The sequence below is a fragment of the Serinus canaria genome, chromosome 5 (assembly GCF_022539315.1).
Source record: "Serinus canaria isolate serCan28SL12 chromosome 5, serCan2020, whole genome shotgun sequence".
NCBI classification, from domain to species: Eukaryota; Metazoa; Chordata; class Aves; order Passeriformes; family Fringillidae; genus Serinus; species Serinus canaria.
In genome coordinates, this window is record NC_066319.1 from 46,895,496 (window position 1) to 46,921,512 (window position 26,017).

Here is a 26,017-nt window from a genome sequence, read left to right on the forward strand (position 1 = left end):
AGATGCTAAGCTGTCACTTAAACTAGCTTTGTCTCAGTGGTCTCTCCTTTCCATGTTGGTGGTTCCAATAATCCCTTGAGTGGGATCAATATCAAACTCTATGTGCATTTATTAGTCATGAGCTCTAAAGAGCACAGGCCGAAGACTCCTTTAAAAAGTGATTTTAAGAAATAGATCCCTGTGCCCCTATAAAAATTCTTATGACACACACACACTGAATCCTTTTAAAACTGCTGGGAATGCCAGATGGTGAATGGATGACTGAAATGATGCGAAAAGGACATCTAGGGAGAAGAAGGATTAAAAACTTTGTTGATTTTAAATGCTGAGAGTTTAAGCACAGTTTTCACATGCAGATCCTGCTGCCAAAGGACTTTCAACACTGGAAATGCCTAGAGAGTCATCATCTGCACCAACCCTTGAAGCAGGTGTTCCAGAGACAAGTAGTCACTCTTCCATATCAAGTAAGTTTACCTCTGGTTTGAGGATTAAAATCAAAGTTACTGTATTGTGCATCAGATGCACAGCATGTATGGTGAATTCCTTCCTCTGAGTTCCCTTGATTCTTTGAAGTACAGCTGGTTTGGATATCATTGGAACTGTTACATCTCTGATGGTCAGCAAAATGTTAACAGGTAGCAGCTAAAGATTTTCTCTTGGGACATGGCAAGTTGGGTAAATGTGGTTTTCTTGAATTAAAGTAGGTAGCAGCTAAAAGCAGTAATTCACTAAAGCTGAATGTTTATTTTCCCCTGTGAGAAAGCATTGTCAACTGTCAGTGCACAGAAGCAGAAGATGAGAGTCCACAGGGCTGTTACTATGGCCTTTGGTACATTTTTTGCTGTACCTTAGAAGATAAGAAAATCTCTTTCAATCTCTTTCAAATGCCTTGAATGCCACTTCCTCTGCTGCTTGCTGAAATGTGGTAATTCTTTGTCTGAAACTCCCATAACCATTTAAATTGAAAGTGAACTCTGTTGTTTGAAGTAGACATGACAAATGGCTTAACAGAGCACATGAAGATCAGATGTTAAGGTGGAGGTACCTGAACAAAGTTCAGAATGGTGTGTCCATCTAGGTGACACATCTGAAGGCCAGTGGGGCAGAACTGTGGCTAGTAAAAAAGAGAGGGGAAATGACTTCTTCTGATACCAATGAACTTCTAGGCCAGCTCAACTGTCTTGCTGTACTTCAATTTCAGATTGCTATAGCAATATTAAATTTTAATTTTGGAAGTTCATCATCAGCTGATTTGATTGGAAGGGGTGTCTGGCTTATCAAAGGAAGAATGTTATTTTAGGCATGCTAGTTGTGTACTTCCCCAGTTTTCCCACAAGGTCATGTGCATCTCATAGAGTACGTGGCTACCTAATGATACAGATGTCACTTACTAAAGCAGCTGAAGAGTTCAGAGCTGTTTCTCTTGTTTTTAGCCCAGTGCTACTGGTTCCTCTAAATTCCAACACAGGAAACTGGGAATAGCACCTATATGATGCTGGGCCTGCATTCTTATGTAAATATTTCTTTCTTTTCTCTTTCTGGAAACTTGCCTCTTTCCAGCTGGAAGAAGGGACGTGAATTCTTCCATTGTGTCTCTTGTACATTCAGACTGAAATTATTTTAATCTTCTACCATGTATCTTTACAGTGCTTTGAGTAGTAGGCTCTGATCAGGCCTGTGAGCACAAGGCACTTCTGTACCACAAATGGGTAATATAACCTGGCCGCATAAATCATTCATCATTGCAGTGGGAGGATTTTGCCTTTGGACTTCTCTTTTTGAGTAGAGAATTCTACAGGATTGACCACTTCAGTAGATAAGAAATGAAAAATGTTGCCAGCCACTGTATGAAGGTTACTCATCTTTTAATGTGCTTGTTAGGTTTCTTGCAGAGAACCTGATAGAGGAAAACATCCCCCCTGTCATGGTCTAACTCCAGCCAGCATCCAAGCCCCAGGCAGCCGCTCACTCTCGCTCCCACCAGCAGGGCAGGGGAGAGGATGGGAAGGGTAAAACCTGGAAAACTCATGGGTGGAGATACAGACAGTTTAACAGGGAAAGCAAAACCTGGGCATGCAAACAGAGCAAAAAATGGAATTTATTCACTGCCTCCCAAGGGCAGGCAGGTGTTCAGCCATCTCCACAAGGGCAGACCCCCATCACAAGTAATGGTGACTTGGGAAGATGAAGTCTGTCATTCCAAATGTGTCCTGCCTTCCTCCTTCTTTCACCTACCCTATATGCTGAACATGATGCCATAAGGTCTGGAATGTCCCTTTGGTCAGTTTGGATCACTTGTCCTGGCTGTGTCTCCTTCCAGCCTTCCATGCACCCCCAGTGTGGCAGCATGGAAAGCAGAAAAGGCCTTGTATTTGTGTAAGCCCTGCTCAGCAATAACAAAAACATCTCTTCATTATCAACCCTGTCTTCAGCACAAATCCAAACTACAGCCCTGTACCAGCCAGAGTGTCAAAAATTAGCTCTACCCCAGCTGAATCCAGCACAGCTCCCTTTGCCACTAGTCTGTCACAGGCATGAAAAGTCACTTGCTAGTCCACAGCAATCATCCTGGATCCAACACTGTTCAGAGGCTGGCAATTCTGACATTTTTTGTGGTTTAAGTTTTCTTTAAATTTTTTTTGTAGCTCTCTGGTGTTTTGGATTTTTTTGTTTGTTTGTTTGTTTCTTTCTTTCTTTTGGGTTTTTTTTGGTTCTTTTTTTTTTTTTTTCCTTTTTTTTTCCCCCCGGTAACTTATCATTATTTGAAGTCATTGCTGTCATTGAGAAATCAGGTAAATCGTCCTGGAAATCCAAACCTGCTCAACAATAGCCTGATTATGTGATATAGTCATGAAAAATTTTTAATTGCAATCGCAAAAAGCTGCCAGAGAAAATTCAAAGAGATAATTTTCTCTATTTTGACAGTCATCTGCACTCCAAGCAGTCTTGTCAGTTCTAACATTAATTGCTGTTCTTTTATCAAGAAATTCCGTACTTGATAAAGTGATAAAGCATCTATTTAAAATCATTGCCCTAGAAATGATGGAAATTCTATTTTTCTCTTAATTTGCTGTGAAAGGCAGCTGCAATATAACTTTTAAAAGTGAAGCATAGAATGGTGTCTTGGTCTGGTTCAATTCTACAGGTTCAGTTATACCAGGGCAGCTTTGCAGAAATGCTGTACTTGGGCCAAAAAATGGAGTTTAAATGCACTTCAGAAGGATATAATGAGTGAAAACATAAATATTTCATCTAATAAAATAATTTCAGTGCAGATTTTCACTGAAGTATTTGTTTTGGTTGTTGTTACTCGAGGCCTGGATTTGTTTTGTTTTGTTTTTGAGGAAGCATTCTTGTTATTCTGAATTTTTAAACTCTTTGATAGAAAATGAGTAGAGCAAGTTTAGTAGGAGGCACTCAACCCTTCTTGACTTTCTGAAAGTTGCACTTCATCCTTTATCTGTACTTCTTTGTCACAGCTAATAATGTGAAATGCTGTGTCTAATTTCACAGCTTAGATGGTTACTGTTCAGAATTTCAGAATGGAACTCCTAGTTAGTGGTCTTTCTAATGATGTTGAATGTAGTTCAACAGATGAAAATGATCATTCAGAGAAGATTTTACTTTGTTGCCCTTGCTCTAAGGGCCTGTTGAGGAAAAACTTAAAGCTGTTCTCAAGGTCACATTTTAAAAGCTTTCCTAGATACTTGTGTCAGCAGTTTCACAGGCCTTGCTCAAGCAGGGCCTTAAAACTGTGTCTTCACACAGTGAACAGTGATTTTAGTTTCAGTGGTGGAAGTGTACTGCTCAGGCTCAGTTGTCCAAGTGAATGTATTATGCTCGTTCAATTTGAATTTTCTTTATGAATGGAGAAAAAAGTGAGAAGGTCAGAAGTTGTGTATGATCACTTTCCTCTTCAATTTAATTAGAGAAAATATGTAGAATCATTTAGGTTGGAATGAACTTTAAGATCCCAGAGTCCAACCTGACACTGCCAGTCCATCACTAAGTCATGTTCCTAAGCACCACGTTGATATGAACCAAAAGTCTTCAGTCTCCCTTATGGTTTTACTTTGAGTGACACATATCTCACAAATCAATCTTTTTAATGAAGTAAATTGTTGGATGAATAAAAACTGATTGTTTGTTGCTTGATAGCTCTCTGTAAGATAAATGGCAGAGAAGTTACAGAAAGGTCTCATCTTCAGAGGCTGCTGGCTCCCCCCATCAGCAGAAGGTGCAGGTGCTCTGCCTGAGGAGGGGGTGTAGGAGGCAAGTTCAGCTCGTGCCTCCCATGAAGGATGCTGTGGTACACGGTGTCAGTGGCTTTGTGTCCCTAGGGTCAGCATGGACGCTGCAGTCCTCATGCTTTGCTGGGAGGAGACAGAGTTTCCTTCCTTGCTACCATGTATGTGAGTGAGATTTGAATGTGCATTTATTGCCTCCAGCATGGGAGTTTTGGGGCAGTATCTTAGCTCTTCCCAGATACCAAGTCTTTTGATTAGCTTTCACAGTATTTGGAGGTAAAAAGGCACTGACAGTTGGCACAGTGAACCAAGTCTGTATGAGAGGGGCACATGGAATTGAGCAAGATCCTTAGAGCCAGCCAGCATTGTCATTTCAGTATTTATATCATGCTGGCTTGTAAGATGAGGAAATAAGTGTAGTCCTAAATGTTGTCTGAGCTCCTGAAATCCTTTTGCATTTCTGACTTGCAGCTCAGTTCAGACAAATGAAAAGAGGCTCTTTGGGAGCTCTGACAATGAACCAGCTAATGAAGAGGCAGCTGGAACACCAGTCTAGTGCTCCCCACAATATCAGCACTTGGGATACTGGTGAGCTGCATTTATTGTTCTTTATTTCTATTTCCTAAACCAATTACTGTGTAACAATCCACTTGGAAAAAAAAAAAGGGAATATTTCCATTCTACTATTGCAGATAAGTGATCAGTATCGAGTCTAAAGTGAATCTTTATAGACTGTGCAAGATTATCACCTAGTAAGTGTTGGAATAGTTACATATTTGGGAGATAGAGCCTCTGGTACACTGTTGTCCCTTTAATTGTGCATATTACTCAGATTATTTCCTGGTCTCATTGAAGGAAATGTAATAATCACAGTTGAATTCATTAGGTCTAAGTTTTCATCCCTGGTGCATGGAATCATTTATTTGTATGTGTGTTTGCAATGGTGTTGTTACACCACAGAGTTGTGCCTTCTACCAGCCAGTTTTGTTTCTCTTTAAAGAAGTTTTCACCAACTCATGCTGAACACATAAAGTATCTGTTTACTCACTGCTTTTTCTCCTTTTAAGATGAATGCAAAGCAATGAAAACTGAACCAAGCACGTAGTTTATTCACTACTCATTTCATTTGTTTTTTTATTTTCTTCTGTAAAACACTGTCAGTTATACCAAATTCACAGCAGATGTCACAATACAACAAATTTATCCTGGTTTATTAAAAATGCTAGATATTTTAGTGCCCATTTTGATGTTACTGACTGCTGAATTTATCAGCAGATGTAGATGCATCTAGAGAAAGGAATGCTTAAAATACTATATGGAACTTAGCATGCTGAGTGAATGTGTTACCATCAGCCCTGGACAGCTGAGTTGAAATTTTTGGTTAATTTAGTCTTCAGCATCAAGTTCTATCAAACTAAGCTGTGTAGCTGAAGAGTGGCTAAAGATGTGGTGCATAGTTCAGGATTATCCCTGCTATTCCAGTCTGCTGAATAGCATGCTCAGCATGAGACCCTTAAGTCAGAAAGGTCAGAATTTCCCAGTGGTCACAGTGGGGGTTTTGTTCTAAAAGCAGGTAAGTTTATTTATTGAAGAGACTTAGCTGGATCACCTAGTCTCTCAGGCAGGGTTTTAGAGATTTAAAAGTTACTGCCTTTGTTCTGCAAGGAGTACTTAGCCTGTATTCAAAATGAACAGGTCAATACTCAGAACTGTTCAGAATCTCTGTCTGGTTAATCCTGTTCCAAATCTGGTAGCTTTCTTCACAACATCTATGACTTTTCCCTCCAATATTCAATTCAACTAAATTCAAGCCTGGAGAGGGACAATTAAATGTTCTTTTCTGGAAAGCTTTGCATCTCTCAGTCTCTTGTTCAACCACTAGCTTCAAAGTAAACTTTTTATTTGGACAGGCTTTTATTTTGTTTGTAGGGGTTTTTTTTGGGTTTTTTTTAGGACAAAGGCTCAGTGTGACTGTTTGTCACTTGAATGCCACCCCACAATTTTAAGACTCATTATACTCATGCATACCAACTAGGAAGTAGTCTCATCCCACATAAACATGTGTGTTTGGTCCACACATGATTAATTAATTTGTTTTTTATTACCTTGGGTAAGTGCCATGTGTCTCTTCCATTCTTATTTCAGATCATTGTTTTCCCAAGCTTGCTGCCTGTAAAAAAATAAAATCGTTTTGTGCCTGGCTTCTGTCAGTACAAACTATATCTTCTAGTATTGGTATTTCTAAACACTTGTTTCTTTCTCTTTTTGTGGTTCATATGTTCCATATCTTGTAGAATCTTTATGGCTAACATTTCCTTTCCTGTTTAATAACTCTTGTGTAAAATGCCTTTATTTTTAGGTTGTCTGTGTCCTTTTTCCTGTATGGACTTTCCTTTTCCCTTTTTTCCGTGTGTCCTTTTTTCCCTTTGTTTGTTCCTTTTTGTCTTTTTTTCCCTTGTTTTCTTTTTCCTTTTTTCCCTTTTTTCCCCTTTTTCTCCCTTTTTCCCTTTTCCCTTTTCCCCCTTTTCCCCCTTTTCCCCCTTTCCCCCTTTTCCCCCTTTTCCCCCTTTTCCCCCTTTTCCCCCTTTTCCCCTTTTCCCTTTTCCCCCTTTTCCCCCTTTTTCCCCTTTTTCCCCTTTTTCCCCTTTTTCCCCTTTTTCCCCTTTTTCCCCTTTTTCCCCTTTTTCCCCTTTTTCCCCTTTTTCCCTTTTTTCCCTTTTTTTCCTTTTTTTCCTTTTTTCCCTTTTTTTCCTTTTTTCTTTTTCCTTTTCCATCCTTTCTATGCTTAAAAAATTACCTATTTTCTTTTTTTTCCCCTATAGCAGTTGTATTTGTCTTTCTCTTGTTTTAACTGTTTAAGGCTTGTGGTGCAGTTGACTGGTGACAGGTGCTGGATTTGTGGTTCTGGAGACTGAAGTTCTTTCTTTATTCACAGAGCAGATACAGCATGGAAAGAGGCTGTGCAATGTCCCTGTTTGCCTAAACCCAGATTTGGAGGGACCACCACTGAGAATCAGAGGTTAGTTCAGTGTCTGTTTGACCTGGTCCTCTGCCAAGACTGCCAGGAAAATTTCATGGTTAATACAAAATGGTGCTGAATTTTATGTTCTGTTCAGCTGTTAAAACCCTCAGCTGTCCTGCAGAAAGTATGCAGAGAGTGGCTGAATCTCATTTCTGGATGAACTCTTCTCCCTCACAGCTGAAATACACCCAGACTCTCTTGCAGCCCTGCAATGGGGCAGTGACCTACTTTCTTTGCCTAAATCATGTTTTTTCCTACTGTTCACTGCACAAGAGAGGACATTTTTGAGTGGTTAAGTCTTATTCCAACACTGTAACATGCATTATGACTGCTTTTAGCATTTGTGTGCTGCAGTGGAGCTTAATCTAGAGAATATGATAGTGAAACTTTGACAGTCATGGCAGATGGATCTTTATGCATCTGAGAGGGGAAGAAAAATCTGGATACAAAATCTATACCTATCCCCTGCATTCTGGATGTTTTTCTAATTACTCTGGAGTATTCTAGCCTTCCTGAGGTATTTGCTCATATCCAATAAAACCTTAGGGAGCAATTATAAAGTTCTGAACTATGGATGTGAAAGAAATGTTTCCTTCATGCTTCATAAAATGGTTATTTAAAATCTGCCTTATTCTCATTTCACTCCACTTTTGTTCAGTTCAGAAATGGTGGGAGCTTCTTAGCTTATTTTGCCTGAGAGCTGTTGTTAAATTTGCTTTTCCTGCAGGAACCAGGATTTTGTTATAATAAATTCCATCTAAATCTTGCATAGAGAAGCTTCCTCCTTTTTCCATAGTTAAATATTACCAGAGCATGTTCATGTTGTAATTAAATCTGAATCTACAGATTGAAGCAACCAGAAAGAAATTTGGCAATGGATTATTCAAACTGTAATTTGGGAAAGCAGAACTTGGAGAAGTCACGAGTTTGGATCTCCCATAACACATGGCTTTTCCTAATAAAATAGGCATCTATCAGAAATTAGGTGCACAAAAAGTGCCAAGGGCAAAGTGAGCCCCACATGTTGGCATGAGCACAGTGCCTGTGCTCTCAGCTGAAAAACTCAGCTATGAAGGTTAAAGATACTTCTGAAGATTTTCAATGGAAAGCATTTCTAATGATCAGCCCTTCAATGTTCTCAATTTGTTATGAATTCTTTCTTCTCTCTGCCCTTTCCTGGTGTATCTCCTGTGGCTCTCTTAGGATAGTATGATTAGACTGATGACCTGGTGTTGAGACGTGTGAACTTATTTCCTTCTTCATGTACCTGAGGACTATGGGAAGTTAATTCCCCAAATTTATGGGGGAATACTGCAAATCTTCTGATGTCCAGTCTTGTAGCAACTGTAGAATCACCTTCTCTATCTAGTAGATAACAATTGCATCCAATTTCCTGGAATTTCTGGTTTATGTTATCTTTTTTCCCCAAGGTTTTATCCATTTTGAATTGCTAGTTCTAGGTAATTGGAATAATCTGGCAGAAACAAGGAATGTGCTTATATGTCTTCTTATAGACACAATTTATTTCTTATTTCTAGGCACAGTAAAGCCATTATGGCTATTCTTTAGAAACCTGCTCATTACACATTTTGGATTTCTGTTTGATGATTCTTTCCTTTTATAAATTCTTTTCCTAATTGTCTTAAGGTGCTACAAAATCTAGTTTGCTGTCAGCACCCAGTATAGTCAGTATGTTTGTGCCTGCACCAGAAGAATTTGCTGATGACCAGCCCATTCTGATGACTGACAAGTAAGTGGTTTTTTTCTCTCTCCTTTCAAAGAACTAGCTGAACTTTAAATATGTCAAGTAGAGATATACTTGATGCAAATACAGAATCCATTCTATCATTTATCTCTATGCCAAGTTTTTTTTTACCCCAAGGTAAACATTTTCTAAGCACTGCTAGCAAGATGTGTTTTCAATTCAGGAGGACCTGGAGATTGTGCAGAGGTGAAATGATGACTCAGGCTATTGTGTGTCCACAGAGGTCAGGGGAAGCACTTTCCATCTTACTTTAAATCAAGTGTTCCTTATAATCCATCAGAAATCTCTTCTTTCTGAGGGGGAAAAAAAAAAAGTTCCATTTAAAAATTCCTTTGGGTTTCTGTTGAAATCAGTAGCTGTTGATGTGTCATTATGTGTATTCTACATAGCATTTTTAATGCTGATACTCAGTGATCCTCAAAGCTTTTGCAAACCTCTATTGTTTGGTTAAAATGCCTGGAAAGGGAATGTTAAACAGAAGTGTACTCATTAAATAGAGAAGTAAAGCAGTCAGCAAGGAGCCATGCATTGACTTGTTCAAAACTTGGGAAGAGAAGCCACAAACTCCTGTGTGTGCTCAGTCCAGTGGACAGACAGACATGCAAGGGTGATCACTGGAGAAAGACAGGGCCATTGTGCAGGCTGTGAGTGCTAGTGGCAAAGTGAAGCATCCCAAAGTTAGTCTGGTCTGTGGCACTTCCCTTGGCCATTTCACCAGAGCTCAGGCACTACCTATTAACATACAGACCAGCTGGGCTTGACTTCTATGACTTTGCTGCCATATTTTCTTTATGTTCAGTAAAAAAGGCAAGAAAATTGCCTGTTTGATTCCATTAAGTTAAAATCTCACAATCTGTTGGAGTCATCAGCAACAGATTGATCAATTAAGGCAGCCTCCTTACTGGGCTGAGATAAGCCCTTTTCCCACATTGGTTTGCCTTTTTCATAGGTTGTGAAAGCCTGTCTCATCTCTCCCAGATCTGACATCCCCTTTATAATCAGACATTTTGGAGCCTTTTCAGACCTCCTTCAGTTGTCTTTGAGTATTTCAGGAAGGATAAGTGACTCAGCAGCAAATCTGCCCTGGGAAAGGAGACTTTCCTGACATCTAAGCTTCTGTGCCCCTGAGAGGTCTTTTCATTTATTTCTTAATAGCTGTAACTGCTGTGGGAACCAATCAGATCATTGTTTTCTAATTGTAAAATTTGTTATTCATAATTCATGACTGACAGGAAGGGCAGTGTGAAATTGTTCCATCTCTTTAACATCCTCTGTGAGTGTCACTGTTTGTGTCCCTGGTGCCTGGGACTTGGCCCAAGCTGCACAAATTGGCTGTGCTCACTTTGTGGAGGGCCAGACTGCTGCAGGCTCCTCTTGGGCAGTGCAAGCTGATACAGTCCCATGGAGTGAGGGAGCTGGAGTACAATTACCAGTGAAGGACTCAAAACAAGGCCTGCCCTCTTTCATGGTCACTAAAGGCAGTGTAGCTAGTGAGAAGTTTTATTAATGTTTGAAAGTATAGAAAGATCACAATTACATTGTCTTTCTAAATAAATGCGGAATAGAATGTACTAAGTAATAATACATTTAAAAGACATAATTAAACAGATTTATACATAATAATGCTTTGTATACAATTTGTTAACATCATTAAAAATTTCCCTGCAGGTGCCATGACTGTGGGGCTGTTCTTGAAGAATATGATGAGGAAACCTTAGGCCTGGCCATAGTTGTGCTCTCAACCTTCATTCACCTCAGCCCAGATTTGGCTGCCCCTCTGCTGTTGGACATCATGCAGTCTGTAGGAAGGTAAATTCAGGACTTTCCTCTCTCCAACGAGATTGAAAGGATTTTGTGCCTGGAATTGGGTTTACATAAACTTCAGGATACAAAGGTGTATATTTTAAAACTCTTAGGGGAATAACATCTGGTTCTGTCTTATGTCTTTGTTACTCTCATTTTTTAAATTTCTTATGTAACTTCTTCCACTGTCAGTTCAGTTTTTGGCAGCTCCTTTGATATTCTCCCCTTTTACCCTCCAAGGGGAAATTCCAGCTCAGGAATCTCCTCAGCTTGTCCCCCTGTAAGCAGTGATGTAAAGGATAAATTCAGATTTCATACAGTACCCTTATTTATTTACTACTCTGTCACCTGAACAGCAACTGTGTGCTTCTTAAGCTTGGTGCTTGAAAGAAAAGAAAATTCTACTGTTAGTTTTTATTCCTCCTGCTTTCATTTGAGACAGGACTCAATCCTTTTGAAAGAAGCCTTCTCTTTTCTAATAACCCCCCTTACCTTATTTTCCTCTGCTCTCTTGAAATCTTTCTTAACACCTAGAGTACCTTGGCCCTGTGTTTCTGGTGTAATGCTCATACACAGCTTCTGTGCTTCTTACAAAAACTGCATTCTCTTGGCTCCCCCCTTGCTGCTGCTGTGACAATTTTTTACTTTTATGTGGCTCCTGCTTTAGAAATTATGCAGGAATGTGGTCAGCTTTTCTGCACTTTGCTCCTGGAGGAGTGTTGACTCCTAGGTATGATCATTCATAGCATACCTGACACCCTTCAGCCTTTTCAACCATATTTTGTGTGCTAGGTGAAAATTTGCATTGCCTTATAAGGGCTTCCAAACCAGCTGCTGTGCAAAATTCTCTGAGGAAGTCTTGAACATTTGCTGCCATTATTTTTCTCTGGTTACGTTTACCAGTGTGCATGGGATAATTGAGGTATGCCATTACCATTGAATTTTGTGTGGCTGCTGTCTCAGCCACTTCCACAACTTCTCACCTCAGAGGTGGGATGGGTGTGATGGGATGTTCCTGAATAAATTTCTGAGCAGCACTAGACATGCAGGAACATTGCACAGCTCTCCTCCTTTTTTTGGAGGCTGAAGTTCAAATTGCTTAACTGTGGCTTCTGTAGAGGCATGACTCTCCTCAGCCCTGCTTCTCCACTACCTCCCAATTCCATTTCAGCACAGCAGCTCTCCAAATCCTCCATTTCCATTAATTGCAAGGCTGCAGTTCCCTGCTGTCTCTGCTAATTAGCTCTGATGGAGGCAGAGTTTCTGACCTAGACGGATGCTGCCCATTCTGTGTGACTCTTGTAAATCCAGCAGTATTACAGCCACAGAGAGGAAATAATTTGGAAGATGAATTATCAAGGGATGAGGGATAAGTGGGCTGCCTTTTTCTCTGTTTTGAGGGGGAAATGCTGCATCTTTAGAGTGAGACAGCTGATTGTTTTAGAGCAGCAGATAACAGTGCAAACATGGGGCATTCCTGGTAAATGTCCTGTCTTGTTCCTGCTGGTTGCAATTTCTGACAAATTCTAGGTCCAATGAAAAGCTCCCCACAAAAAAATTACTTTGAAAATATGCAAAATAAGTAGTGTTTATAAGCAGAGAGGCACTCGGGTGCCTCATAAATGTACCTTGCTCTGTTTTTCATCAAGTGCTGCCATGTATATATATAGCTCCAAATACCCATCTAACAGCAGAAGTCAAAATGAATCAGACTTTTTGCACTTTTATTCTTACTAACAGAGCTACTACTCTCATTCATAGAAGGAAAATAAGGACTTAGGAAGTCCCAGGTGTTTCAGGACCTGAACAATACACAGAAAGATTTTCAAAAGATATTTTGGTACCCACAGGGCACAGATAGGCATCTCTTGGGATTTTCAGAAGGGAAAAAATTTCTGGGTTCAGGTTACTGACAATTAAAGGTTGAAGTGTTTCTAAGACTCTGACGTGCATTTAAATTTATGATCTGGTTCCTTAATCAAGATTTTTGGCTTGGTTATTCTTATTTAACTGATTTCCAGTGAGATTTAGCTTTCCAAGCATTAAAGATGTGTTTGAAAGTTAAATTTAGGCTTGAGTTTGTGAGGAGCTGTGAAAAGCTTAACTTCTGTTCCTAACATGTACAGATTTGAACACATCCATTTCCTGTTGTGCTTTGTGGTCTGCAAAGTAGAGGTAATGGTGAGAGTTCATGGCATTTGTGCAATAAAATATTTAGAGTAGTAATGATAAATATATACAGACCATGCATTTTGGAAAGTTTCAGATGTTCCCAGGTGTTTACTGTAGTTCATGTCAGGTGAGATTTTTCTAAAGTTGGAAACTTAGTGTTTTGTTACAAGCCCCATGCTTGCATTATCACATTCAAAAGGAGAGAAAAACATTAGACTTTGATTTCTTTTAGAAGAAAGATTTTACATTGTTGTGTTTCTGTACTTCAGTAGATTTTGGAAAATAGGTGTCCTGTCCATTGGGCATGTGATTGGTCTCATTGCATTCTGCAGAAATCCTTGTGTGCCTTGATGTGAGCTGTCACTACAGGCATTCCAGAATGAAAGCCTGGATTGCTTGATGGTAGACTGTCCTCACCCAGAATTAGCTTTGCACACCAGAAATAATATGTTGTATTTTAGCGTGGATTCCTCTTAACAGTACTGGAGTCAGGAACTCTAATGTGTGTTTCTGATTTCACTAGAACAACTGAAGATAATACAAACTTTAATCCCCTGCACCTTCCAGTTTGAGATTATTGCATTGCTGGAAGTATGTTGTGTCCCCAGCTTGTCATGCAAAATTCATGAAAATCATCATAATTTTGGTTCATGCTGTTGCATTTGACTGAGCTGCCTAAGGGTCCTTTTTGGATTTTATTAGTTGATTAGAGAGGAAACTGTCTTCAGAATGGGGGGTGACCAAGGATGGGCAATAGCCATGTCCAGGATAAAATTAATCAAAAAAATCCCATTGAAGATTAGATATGAAATAGTGTAGCTCTATGAACTTTCCCCTTAGACTTAACAACTTACACCATGTGAAATACTGATTTTCAGCAGATTAAAATAAAAGTTTTATTTTGTATACAAGGGATGCTTCCAGTGTCCATCTTATATTGGCTTTACAGTGTACAGCTTTTTAGTGGCTTTTGGTATTAAAGATGTTTTGCTTTGATATTGTAAGCCCTGATTCTATTAATTTACATTTCCTGCATATTGAAGTGTGGGATTTTACTTTAAGATTGTGTTCAGTATTTTCACCCCTGAATGCCCTTATTTGGATTTAAAGTCTATATTTAGGTACTAAAATAAATGACCTGATTTTTGAGAATACAGCAGTTCTCATCTGACTTTGGAAGAGCTTGTAGGTAATTAGTGGTTTTGAAATTAGCCTAGTTATTTAGGTGCCAATATCTGAAACTACAAGCCTCAATTTAGAGGGCCAAGCAAAGAATTTTTGCTTAGTCTGTGTTGCTGCATTAATCAGAAACTATTCAGTCAGTAGGCAGCTTCTGGAAAACTTTTTTTTCTCTCTAAAAAAATTAGTTATCCATGATATGCTGTAGGGCAAAAACATTACTTCATTATCTTTGTGCTACTAGGGGGAGGCAAGATTTGTCTTTACAGCAGTTGAGCATTAGTGAGACTAAAGACAGAATAGAGTTTATGTCATGCAAATATGATTTATCTGAATTTAGGTGCTCTTCAAAAGATGTTTATGTTAATATTTTAAATGTCCTCTAAAATTTGTGTGTGTTATTTATTTAAAATAGTACTTTACTGTCTTAAAAATGAAACACACACACACACACACAAAAAGCATATGAGTTTCAATTTGTTTTTTATTTTTATTCCAGGTTGGCATCAAGTACCAGTTTTTCTAATCAAGCAGAAAGGTATGGTGGCAAAGGATACCTTGACAAAAGTGAAACAATCAATCTAAAGTGAATCAATCAATCTTACTCTTAAATCAACAAAATTTTACTTTTAAAGAATGTTATTTAATATTTGTGAGTAAAAGGGAAAAAAAGCCCTTTACTCTTATTTGAAATATCCTGTATTTTCTGGAGATGAACAGGAGTCCATATTCATAAGTGTTAAAGCTGGAAAAAATCAGATTCAGATGCTGTTTGGTCTTCACAATTTCAGTGCAGCTTTTTCTAACTGATTCTGTGTTCAGTATTTGTCCTGATAAACTATCTCCATAAATTCAATCAAGTGAATCCTCCTTGGCCATGGAGAATCCCTGGTAGTGATGCCTCATTATGTAAATCAGATGCTGAATAGGATAAATTCATTTTGTGAAGCTGTAAAGCATGTTAAGATGTGCAATTTATGAGTAAATAGATAATACTTAGGCTTTTAAAATTAAACCATTCATTTATGAATGATTAGGGAGTACTTAATCCTTGAAGGAAACTGCAAGAGGTGAATGAATATTATAATGTTTTTGTTTACCTGTTGTTCATGTGTTTTATGAAAAGTCAGAAACCTTATTATGTGCCACTGAAATACATAAGGTGAGAGCAGGATTACATTTCAAATTCAGATGACTCACAAATAAACCTGTGTGGGGAATCAGGAAAAACGCCGGTATTTATTGAGACAAACTCTTTAAGTATGTGTATGTAATTTTTTAATCTATTCATAGCTGAGCTCAAGTCAGAAAATAAACATGCTGTACTTTTTTTCAGGATCAAGACACTTCTGATTTTGAGTGTCTCATTCATAACTGAACAATTCCATAATTAAAAAGAGTAGCATCATTTTTATTTCCTCCATGTAGTCAGCAATGACAAGTGTTTAATCTGCAATGCAATTTTTGTCTTCTTTTGTTTTCCCTCATTTTCAGCATGATGATCCCTGGAAATGCTGCAGGTGTGGCCAAGCAGTTCCTCCGTTGTGTGTTCCACCAGCTGGCTCCCAATGGCATCTTCCCTCAGCTCTTCCAGAGCATTATTAAAGGTAATGTGCAATACCTGAGTGCATTTCTGACCCTCAGGTTCCTCTGTATGAACAGCCAGTGTGAAAATGTCACTCAAATTTCAGATGGAAGCTTCTTACGGACCTTGGCTACATCTCTGATGGACTTCAGTGAGCTGAGTTCCATTGCTGCTCTGAGTCAGCTGTTAGAGGTATGTTGGCAATTGGCTGTGTTAGTGATGCTGATTTCATTAGCATTATCAGGGTCATTTCTCCTCTTTAGAGTTCAAGCTTGCTTCATCAAAAACATTGAATTTTTGTTTTGTCCTCCCTGGAAGTAATCAGGCTGTCCACGCCACTGGTAGTGTGCTCCATTCCTTCCCAAACCACTGCTTCTTGTTTTCAGGAACATTTCTACTCATACATCTCAGTTCTCCCTCTTCATTTTATCTGATGACAATTTCTCTTAAGTATTCCAAAAATCTATTGCCTGCCATTCACTGACTGCCTTCTATGCAGCTGGCTTATTTCTACTGTACCATTTTTTCTCCTTCTAGAACTAGTCACTTGCAGTATCCTGCTCTTCCAAGAACATGGCAATTGCCTCATGCAGGGTGTTGGCACCACTTTAAAACTGCTCATGTCTTTCAGGCCTCACCCTAGGACACAAGCCACAAAAGCATACATGGTCTATGTAACATTAATGCACATATCTTCTTTGAAACTGTCTAAAGGAAAACATGAAAAATCTCCTGTTGAATACTTTGAGTTTTGCTTTTTTCACTGCCATGCCAGTCTAAGCAGATTATGAGTTAGGACCCTGCTTATAACATTTAGGCTCAAAATCTTTTGGTCAGTACTTTAGGAACTGCTAGACTAACATTCACATACACAGCTCAAATTCCCAGCACAACACTATCATTAACATAATAGAAAAAGTATGCAGTATTTGGTCTCAACAAATTAACCTCAGCACTTCCAAATGCCATGTCAGGGACCATTTCTGCACGTGTGTGATCCTTCACAGTTCTCCTTTCCTTTCCCAGGGTTTAAACAACAAAAAGAATTTGCCAGCAGGGGGTGCGATGCTCCGCTGTTTGGAAAACATTGCTACCTTTATGGAAGCCTTGCCGATGGATTCCCCCAGCAACCTCTGGACCACAATTAGTAATCAGTTTCAGACCTTCCTTACTAAACTCCCGTGTGTTTTGCCTCTTAAGGTATGATGTGTGGGCATCTGAGACAAGCTGTGCTGCCATTGGTCAGAATGTCCCAAAACTGTGCACAAACTGTGGATAACCAATCAGAGTGGGTTGTTGTGAATGTTTCCTAAAGATTCAGCTGATGTTTCCAGAGGACTGGATTTATTGTGTCTCTGATCCATCCCTGTAATTATGTTTTCTGTGGGTAACACCAGCAACTCTGACCGGGGGTACTTTTCACTTCTTTCTCCAAGGCATTTTCTGTGCCCTGCCTTTGTCAGATTAGAATACTGCATTTGAGGGAGTCAGTATTTAGACAAAGAAAATCCATCTGGTTTTAACTGTTGAAACTAAATAAAACCCTTAAGAAGAGAGCAGCACCTAATGAATTTGCTGAAAGTACACAGTAGCCAGACAGGCAGAGAGAACTGAAACTACTGGTACTTGGGTCTAGCCTGTTTGGCTGACCAGGTTGTAGTTCTCATTGTAATAGAATATTGATAAGAAATTGGATGCCGAAGCTCTGGGCTGTGATTTTTCAGAGCTCAGAAGACGTACAGCAGGATCTTATCTCCTGGGGTGCATATTTCAGCAAACACAGTAAAAACTTCTGAGTCTTTCCAGTAGACTTCAGTAAATTAAATGGAATTCTGATGCACTTGATCTGCTTGCTGTGGTGTGAATGAAGCCAGTGGTAATTTCTTCTGTACTAAGCAGTGTTGTTCCATATGGGCTGAGGGATCCAAAATCTAAACCTGTGACTGCTAACATTGTGTTAAATTGGTTGTCACCACCTGGCTGCATGAACGATATTAAATTCCTTGGCACTATTATGCAATAATCAGATCTTGAAACATCATAAGATTTTGGTAAATTGTGGCATTATCCTTCAGCACTTACTAAGACAAACTGGCAATAACCATTCCCTCTGTGTACTAGCCACCCCAATCTGCTGCATTTTATGTAACTGAAATAAATAAAAAGAAATTAATTGGATCTTAGTGGTTCCAACTGCACATCCACCATTCACAGAACCTTTAGGGAGAGGCTTTACTCTGATTTCCGTTCTGTTCATGTGAGGTATTATAAGTGATACAAGTAAAGCCATTGCTTGCTCCTCAACTTTCCATCTCCTGTTCTTTTCTTTAGGGTCGTAGGAGACACTTTGATATTCTAGATGTTTACAGCAAGGGTGAGGCAAGACAATGGATTGATCCTGAAAAGTCCATTCTGTGCTGTAACCTGTGTTAAAAAAAGATTAAAAAAAATAAGGGTTGTGAGATGTCTTAATACGTGAGAGAAAATGTCATAGTACAGAACAAGCACAAACATATCAAATGAGGTTGATGGTGTGCACCTATGATGTTACCACTGAAGGGGCAGATTGTGTTCAAGGATTAGCCAGTTTAGAGATGATGTACCACTGAAGGGCAGATTGTGTTCAAGGATTAGCCAGTTTAGAGAAAGTAATTAAAAATCAATCATCGGGGATCATTGTTCAGACTTCACTTTTAAGTTATTCATAGCTGCTACTACTATAAGCAAGATATGTACACAGAAAGGCACTAACTTGCTTCCTTTTTCTTTTTTGTCTTCATATATGTTCAGTGTTCTTTAGACTCTAGTTTAAGAATCATGATTTGCTTGTTGAAGATACCTACCACTAGTGCCACCAGGGTAAGTTCCAAGAAGACAAAATTCTGTTGCCTCAGATATCACCAGCCTGTGCAATTGTGTGGATGTGTTCATTTCCCCTGGCTAGGAAAGCATTATATGTAAGCATGAAATTGTGCAGTCCAATACTGTTTGGAGAGTGATAAGAGCTTTGGAATCTAGGTTACAGTAAAATGGAGGTAGAATTACATTCTTGTGTGGGTGTGAATGTATATCTTCTTGAAGGTTTGATGTTCTCTTTTTTTTTTCCCCCTCTTCTTTTTTTTTTTTTCCTTTTAAAAAAAAGAGTAATGAGCTTCCTTAGACGTTTTTCAGTACAATTCCACTGAAGTCAGTGAGGTTTTCCTGCATAAACTATACAGAATCTCTTATAAACACTGTGTCACAAGAGAAACTATTTTCTAACTTTTTGTTTCTAACTTCTGACAGAAGCATGAAGGCATATGATACAGCTGTTTGACCAAAACAGTGTGAATCCCAGGCAGATGGCCTCTGAGCTAAAAATAATGCTGTTCCATTCGGGCATTTCAGAGTTGGAATGCTTCTTTGCTGTTTTGGGAGATGAGTTATTGATTTCTGTAACACATGTCATTGCAGAGTCTTCTGGAACCTTTTTCAAAATTACTGAGTTTTGTAATTCAGAATGCTGTCTTCACTCTGGCCTACCTGGTGGAACTATGTGGTTTGTGCTACCGAGCCTTCACAAAGGTAACAGTGACACTTTAGGGACTAGTGAAAATGGGACAAAGTTCTGCTTCCCACAAGTAGTTTGGAAGTAAAGATGGAATCAGTATCAAGTTTCACATGGTTTTGACATAGTTTAGTTAATCAAGTAATGATTGTGGTTCAGTGCCTTTTAATAATGCTGAGTTTTACATTCACAGTAAAGACACAGATGATGGGAACCTGCTGCAGATGTTGCTCAGAAAAGTTTTTTGATGTGATTTTGGGACTTGGACAATTTTTTCTCGTATTGATAAGATACCTGGTATTCATGCATCACTTAAAATGTCTGTACAGGCATATCTTTCCTGGTGCACAAGTTTAGCCATTCACACTTGTGAGTAAAGTAAAAGCTTAAATATTCCTGGTAGTGCCTTTTGAGAGCACAGCTGTGGGGGGAGGCAGCAGACAACTGACTAAAATGGAAGACTCCAAGTTAGGAGCTTTCAGTCTTAGATCCTGTTTATTCTGTATTGGGTATTTTCCTTTGGCTGTTACTGTGTGAAAAAGAGGACAGTATATGTACACTTTTAAAAAGTTGTAAAGATTCCTGGATGAAAGGTATGGCATACAAATAAGTTATTGCTCGGGTTCATTTTTGTCCCTATCAGTGAGAAGTTTAACAACTAAACACAATTGAGCCCATGGTCATGTGTGCTCCATTCTGTAGATTGTCAAGGTACTGAGCAAAAATGTTGTTTTAGCCACTAAGTGCACAGTTTCCATCCTTGCTACATTTGTCAGAGCAGTAATTAATCCTCAGGAAACACTCTGTCATAAGTAGCTACATGATTTTCTATTTTGATAATGTACAACTGGAACATGCATTCTTTGAGTCTTGTTAAGACTTAAAATATCACTGTACAAACAGTGAAGAAGAAATGATGAAAGCAATGGCACTCTTGCAGAAAAACTGCACCACAAGAAAATAAGGAACATTTTTACAAAGTGTAATGGCTTGAAGCATTAAATAGAAATTAACAGTATGTTTAATGACAGCAAGCAAGTTCTAGCTTTTTGTCTAATTTGAGAGAGAAGAGTTTGTGCTGTGGAATAATCCTGAAGAGATTATGCTGTGGAATAATCCTTAAAAAGAGAATGCCTAGCTTTTGGAATTATTTTGAGTTGTATCTATAGTTAAGGGTTTGGGCAAGGCAAAGTGAGTAAAATGTTAACTTGAAGTCTAAATAGTGTTGTTTTTTTCATTGAAACAGAAAAGCCTCATTTAAAACTGAAGCAAAGATATCCCTCTTGCATTTGTGGTCTTATCAGAGTGTTTTGTATATCTGCTAAAGCAAATGGTGACCTACAGGAAATCTTTCACTTTCCTCAGGCTCTGCAGTTTCAGAGAAATGAAGTTAAAACCATGGTGTTGGAAAACCCACATGTGTTTCTTGCATGCTTCCTGGTTGATGGTTCTGTTAATGCAGTGAGTACCTAACTGCACCCAGGAAGCTTGCAGTGCTTACAGTGCTTGGTAAAATCTTCTTGATTTAGTTTAATGCAGCCTGATGACCCAGAAATGGAAGCATTAGTGAATGTTCTGCATTGTATGGCCACAGAATAGTTAATTTAGTGGAACTCCACACTACATTATCTTTGCTGTTTCTGAAAGCTTGCCGTAGTTTTGCCATAGAAGTGTCAAATTAATGACTGCTGTTAGAAAAAACACCAGATCAGTTTTGATGTCTGTGTTTCTCTGCAGTGGAAGTCACTGTAGGTAAACAATAGTGTTGAGGTAGAGGACCATAGAAGTGAATTCCAGAAGGAATGTAATTGTGAGCATTGAAGCTATTCCAATGTAATTGCTTGTTTTGCAACTTTGAGTGTGCTGACTGGAACAAAACACCAACTTTCAGCTAAGCTGTGGAGGATTCTTGTCTTTTCAAAGAGCAAGCTACTCTGGCATGCACTTTGCAGAGGTCAGTGCTGTACAACCACTCCAAATCTTTTTTTTTAGGAAAAAAGATCCAACTTTTTCCTAATAGCCTATGGCAGGAATATCTGAGTTTCTCTTGTCTTGGAGCCTGAAGACTCATGTCCATCTGATATTTCCTTGTCTGAGTTTCTGTTCCAGGTCAGCAATTTGTTTCTTTCAGTGCCTTTGGAACTCTCAGTTGAGAATACCATCTCTTCTGTGGATTGTAATCTTATCTTTTCCCTTCAAGTATCTTAAGGTCCTAAATGGACACTTCCTGGCTTTCTTATCTCTTAGAACTGCAGAAGCTTGAACTTAAACTTAGCCTTTTGCTGGTGTTCTGTTGTGCCTTACTAAGTAAATGCAGAATGCCCCATGATTTTGCTATTGAATCTTTTGAAGAATATTAAGAGGAAGATCTTCAGTATTTTTAATTACTGCAGCAGCAGCAGTGATAAAATAAAGATTTTTGCTTTATGCTGGCTTATTTGGAGGATAGCAATCTCCATTAAAGATCCAAATTGACTCATATTACTAAGTTTGGACCCTGAGGTACAACTAGAACTTCAGTAGTTTTGTGTTCTCCATATTGACATGTGGTTAGTCCCAATTTGAAGGTTGCAAAGCCGTTTTCTGTGGGGATACATGGACATGTGAGAGAGTTAATTTGGCTGAACAGTGGCTGAAGTAGAGTATTCCTGACACTTCTGGTATCAGATTTATACATGTGGCTCCCCTGGATGTTATTCTCAAGGAGCAATGGCTTTGTGGCAGAATATAAACTTTATACATATTTATCACCAGCAGGATGATAGGAATAAGTGGACTTGGGTAGGAAGGATACTCCAGGCCATTGACTTATATGTCATCACTCCTGCTGTGCAGTGCAGGAAGCAAGAGATCAGATGTCAAAAAACCATTTTGCCTGATTTTGCTCAATCTTTGTTCATTACATGTGCTTAACAAACTTCGAGTTTAGACTGTGAGATAGGAGACTCCTTAGAGAAAGAGGCAGTTAGCAGTTGTATTATCCCTAAAGCCAAGAAAAGCTGGGGCTCATGAAGCCTGTGCTTCCTTTCCAGTGTTCTGACAAGCAATTTATTGTGGCCCAGTTATATCCTGTATAGCAGAGATGTTGGTATGTAAAATAGCTGAATGCTTTTGAAAGAATTATGTCTTCCTTCTCTTTCAGTATGTGCAGGCTACTGGACTGGCTTACTGATAGGAGCTTCTGTCCACTTTTGGGGGGGATGTAAATGTCAGCTGACTTGAGTGTGGCACTGCATAGTGTCTGTGTCTCAGGTCTGGGAAGGCATTTGGGTGGAAGGGAGACTCTTCCTGGGGAATTCTAACAAGTAATCAGGATTTGTTTACACTGTGGGTATATGCACCGTTCTGGTTCTCCATTCCTACTCAGGATATTGTAGTGTCAGAGAAAGTTCAGGTGATTCAGCAAGAATGATCAAAGGTTGGAGTTCCACTTATGGAGCACTAAGTCAAAGCTCTTTGGTCTGAAAGAGCAGCAACTGATGGGAATGTGAGGGAGGTCTGTAAGGTCCCAAGTGATCCAGAAATGGATAGGTAATTTCATTCCTTTCCAGTGTAAAGAACAGACTAAGTTTATAGGAGCTAGTCAAAGCAAGTAGAGGGAAGGGATTCTTCAACAGTGTGTGACTCTTTACTATTTGTGCTAAAGGTTGGCATGAGTCCCAGAGGTCAATGGACAGTTATGTGGAAGAGAAATACATTGAGAGTTTTGAATTATACAGAAGCCACACTGAGCTCAGAAGTTCTCTGAACTGAAAATAGATGGTGGAATTATACATGCTTGCCTTGCTCTTATTTTTCCTTTTGCTTCTGCTTATGGCCTTGTTGGAGATAACTTACTGAAGACATTTGTTCCCATCTGACCTCTCCTGAATATTCTTATATTGCATATTTTTTATCAGAGCAGCACTGATGCATGTGGAATGTGTGACTTTTGAATATTTGTCCCCTCAAGAAATGGTTTCATAATACAGCTGATTCTGGAGTGTTAGCTTCCTGCAAGTTTAGCTGCCTAGACTGCAACAGTATAGTCAGACAAGGACAAGGACTGCAGTTTGGGACCCATTCTGCCATCTAAATGTCTGCAGACTCCATGTAATTGAAGAGGAAACTAGGAGCTTGAAGTATGATCTCTTGATTCCCAGGCTGGCATCATAACTTCCATGGAATACACACCATTCTGTTGTTTTGGCACCTTCTCTCAGATCAAGGCCTGATATTTAAAGTCTGTTTTCATTCAGAGATATGTGGGTGTTGTGGGAGACATGCTCTGCTGCTGCAAGCTTTGTTAGGCAGTATGCCACCCAGCTAGTGTGGGGACAGCAGAGCTCTGAAGAGGAACACTGGTGTCTGCTTGGTCTGCTGCAACAGGAGCTCACTCTCACTTGCAGCTTCTCCTGTGTGCAGCTGGAGGTGGTCTTCAAATTGTCTCTCACTCATTAACCTCTCAAAACTTCTCTGAGGAAGAGACAAATAATCCCATTTTACAGATTTTTGTGGAGAAACTGAGGCACTGACTGAGTAGAAATTTTCACACATTTAACTTAAGTGAGCAGGCAAGTGCGTGGGATTTACAAGATGGAGGACACCAGGTTTTAGATTTTAAGCACACTTTGGATATGCTCTCATTATCAGACCATTTATTTCATCTCTAATGGTTGTCTGGAATAGAGCACTTACCCTGCTTAGCAAAATTCTTGAGTTGCTGTGGTCAGCAGCAGGTTATGGATTTGTTTCATGTTTTTATCTTATTGTCTAAAGTTGGAGAATGTCAAAGTAAGATGTACAACAAGGCCACCTTATCTCTTGGACCTCCTTGCTGACTCAGCCCTACAGCTCTATTCTTAGACTTCTGTGTTCTGATCTCCACTGGCTGATTTCCCCCCATGTTTTAAAGTGTTTCTGTTGTAGCAGCTGTAGCCAAGACTGTTTTTATTGTGGAAGTGGAAAAGTACTGCCAGTCTAGTGAGTGGAAATAGATGGTCCAAGCAGCTGTAGTGGAGGCACTCTTTTTTCAAAGGGCAATAGCAACAGAGAGTATGGGGAAATACAGACTGGTTTTGGCAGCTTCAGTGAAAGAATAATGCTAAATACTATGCCAGTTTTGTTCTTTGTCATTTCTTACTTCTTTTCTCTTTTCATGGGACTACTTAATGAAAGCTGTGCTTGCATACCTGGGTTTTATAACTGTTTTATAAAATCTGTCTGTATTTCATGTGTGAAATACTAAATCTTGGATATAATGTCTGAAAAACAGCAAGGAAAAATCACCTTCGTTGATGTCTGTTCATTAAGTCTGTAGAATTATATAAATTATGAGTGATGTTGGCTTTTTTTTAGACAGCAGAAGCTGGTACATTTTTGTAATTTTGTTATTCTCAAACTTAGATAAAAAGTATCTTCATGCTTTTCTGGTGGCTGTCAGTGAATTTCAGGACATTCATAATTCTGTGTTTTTTTTGCTGCAGGAAAGGGACAAGTTCTACTTGACACGCTGTGTTATATTGGAGTTACTGCAAGCACTCAAGTTGAAGTCGCCACTACCAGACATGAATCTGCTGCTGCTGGTGCAGGTACAGGAAATTCTGATGTAATTCTCATACTGATCCTGTCAGGGCCCAGGTTCAGGAGTGGGGCAGAGGCTGAAGAACTGAGTCCAGCATGGTTGTAGAAAGTACCAGCAATGTCTGGAGAAGGAAGAACTTTTTAAATTCAAATCCAGTTGCATTTGTATGCATTTAGGCTCCTACATTAAAATTTAAGAAACTAAATTTGAAATCCAAATTTCTCATAATGATAATGACCTGTGCATCACTGCTGATGTATTGAAGATCACAGAATATATCTTGAGTTGGAAGGGACCCATAAGGGTTGAGTCCATTGAGTTTTATATCATGTCCTGTTGGGGCAGCTGCCCCTGGTGCTGCCTTTTCTTTATATCCTAGCCTCAAACCCTGTCACCAGCTTGGGTGGGAAGGGCTGCAAGTGGATCATGGGTCACAACTCAGTTTCTGGCAGTGAGCTTGTCTCCACTTCCTGAAGGCCATTTGCTTTTGACCTGTCATTTTCCAGCAACAAATGCATTGAAATATTTCTGCTGCTTTCATTCTGTAGAGTCAAGCTACCTTTGGAAAATATGAGGAAATAAGATACAGGCTTGTGAAAACTTCTGCCTCCGAGAAGGCAAGTGTGGCCCAGTTTGGCATCACAAGCCTATCACCAAAAGAGTTGGCTGAAGTCCATAAAATGTAATCACAAGCACTGGGCTCATTGTTACAAAGAGATAACAATGATGTGTTAGGAACTTAAATTTAGAAACTTAAAATTATAGGGAACCAGCATAACAGCACTTCATAAGGTCCAGGTGAGATGTTTATTACATAGATCCCCCAGAATGCCCCCAGCATCCCAGCTCCATTCACTCCTTCCCATGATGGGTCAAAGCTTCACGTTGCTTACTATGGCCTCATTTTCTTTTGAGTACTGGTACATTACTCATAGTAAGTAAATGATTGCAAGTTGACAGAGAAATAATACTGACAAATGAAATAACATGGCAGTTATCCTAACTCTGAAAACAATTATTATGCAAGCAGTGTTAGGGGAAGAAGTTGGGAAGGGAAGAATAACATGGTGTTTGTTTTTTTTCTTTTGATGCTTAAGGGTTGTTTTTTAAAATCTATTTAATTTAAAAAATACA

At 39.2% G+C, this 26,017-nt stretch overlaps 1 protein-coding gene across 1 annotated transcript in view; it reads left to right on the plus strand.

Moving 5' to 3' along the window:
• UNC79 (unc-79 homolog, NALCN channel complex subunit) overlaps positions 1-26,017 on the plus strand; it is a 107,451-nt gene that overhangs the window by 61,688 nt on the left and 19,746 nt on the right. The window contains exons 33-43 of the mRNA XM_050975628.1: positions 357-464; positions 7,183-7,266; positions 8,917-9,019; positions 10,703-10,843; positions 14,688-14,726; positions 15,683-15,795; positions 15,880-15,965; positions 16,800-16,973; positions 18,564-18,632; positions 19,227-19,337; positions 24,786-24,890. Of these exons, the coding sequence (XP_050831585.1) occupies positions 357-464; positions 7,183-7,266; positions 8,917-9,019; positions 10,703-10,843; positions 14,688-14,726; positions 15,683-15,795; positions 15,880-15,965; positions 16,800-16,973; positions 18,564-18,632; positions 19,227-19,337; positions 24,786-24,890 (1,133 nt within the window). The remainder of the gene's footprint in view (positions 1-356; positions 465-7,182; positions 7,267-8,916; positions 9,020-10,702; positions 10,844-14,687; positions 14,727-15,682; positions 15,796-15,879; positions 15,966-16,799; positions 16,974-18,563; positions 18,633-19,226; positions 19,338-24,785; positions 24,891-26,017) is intronic.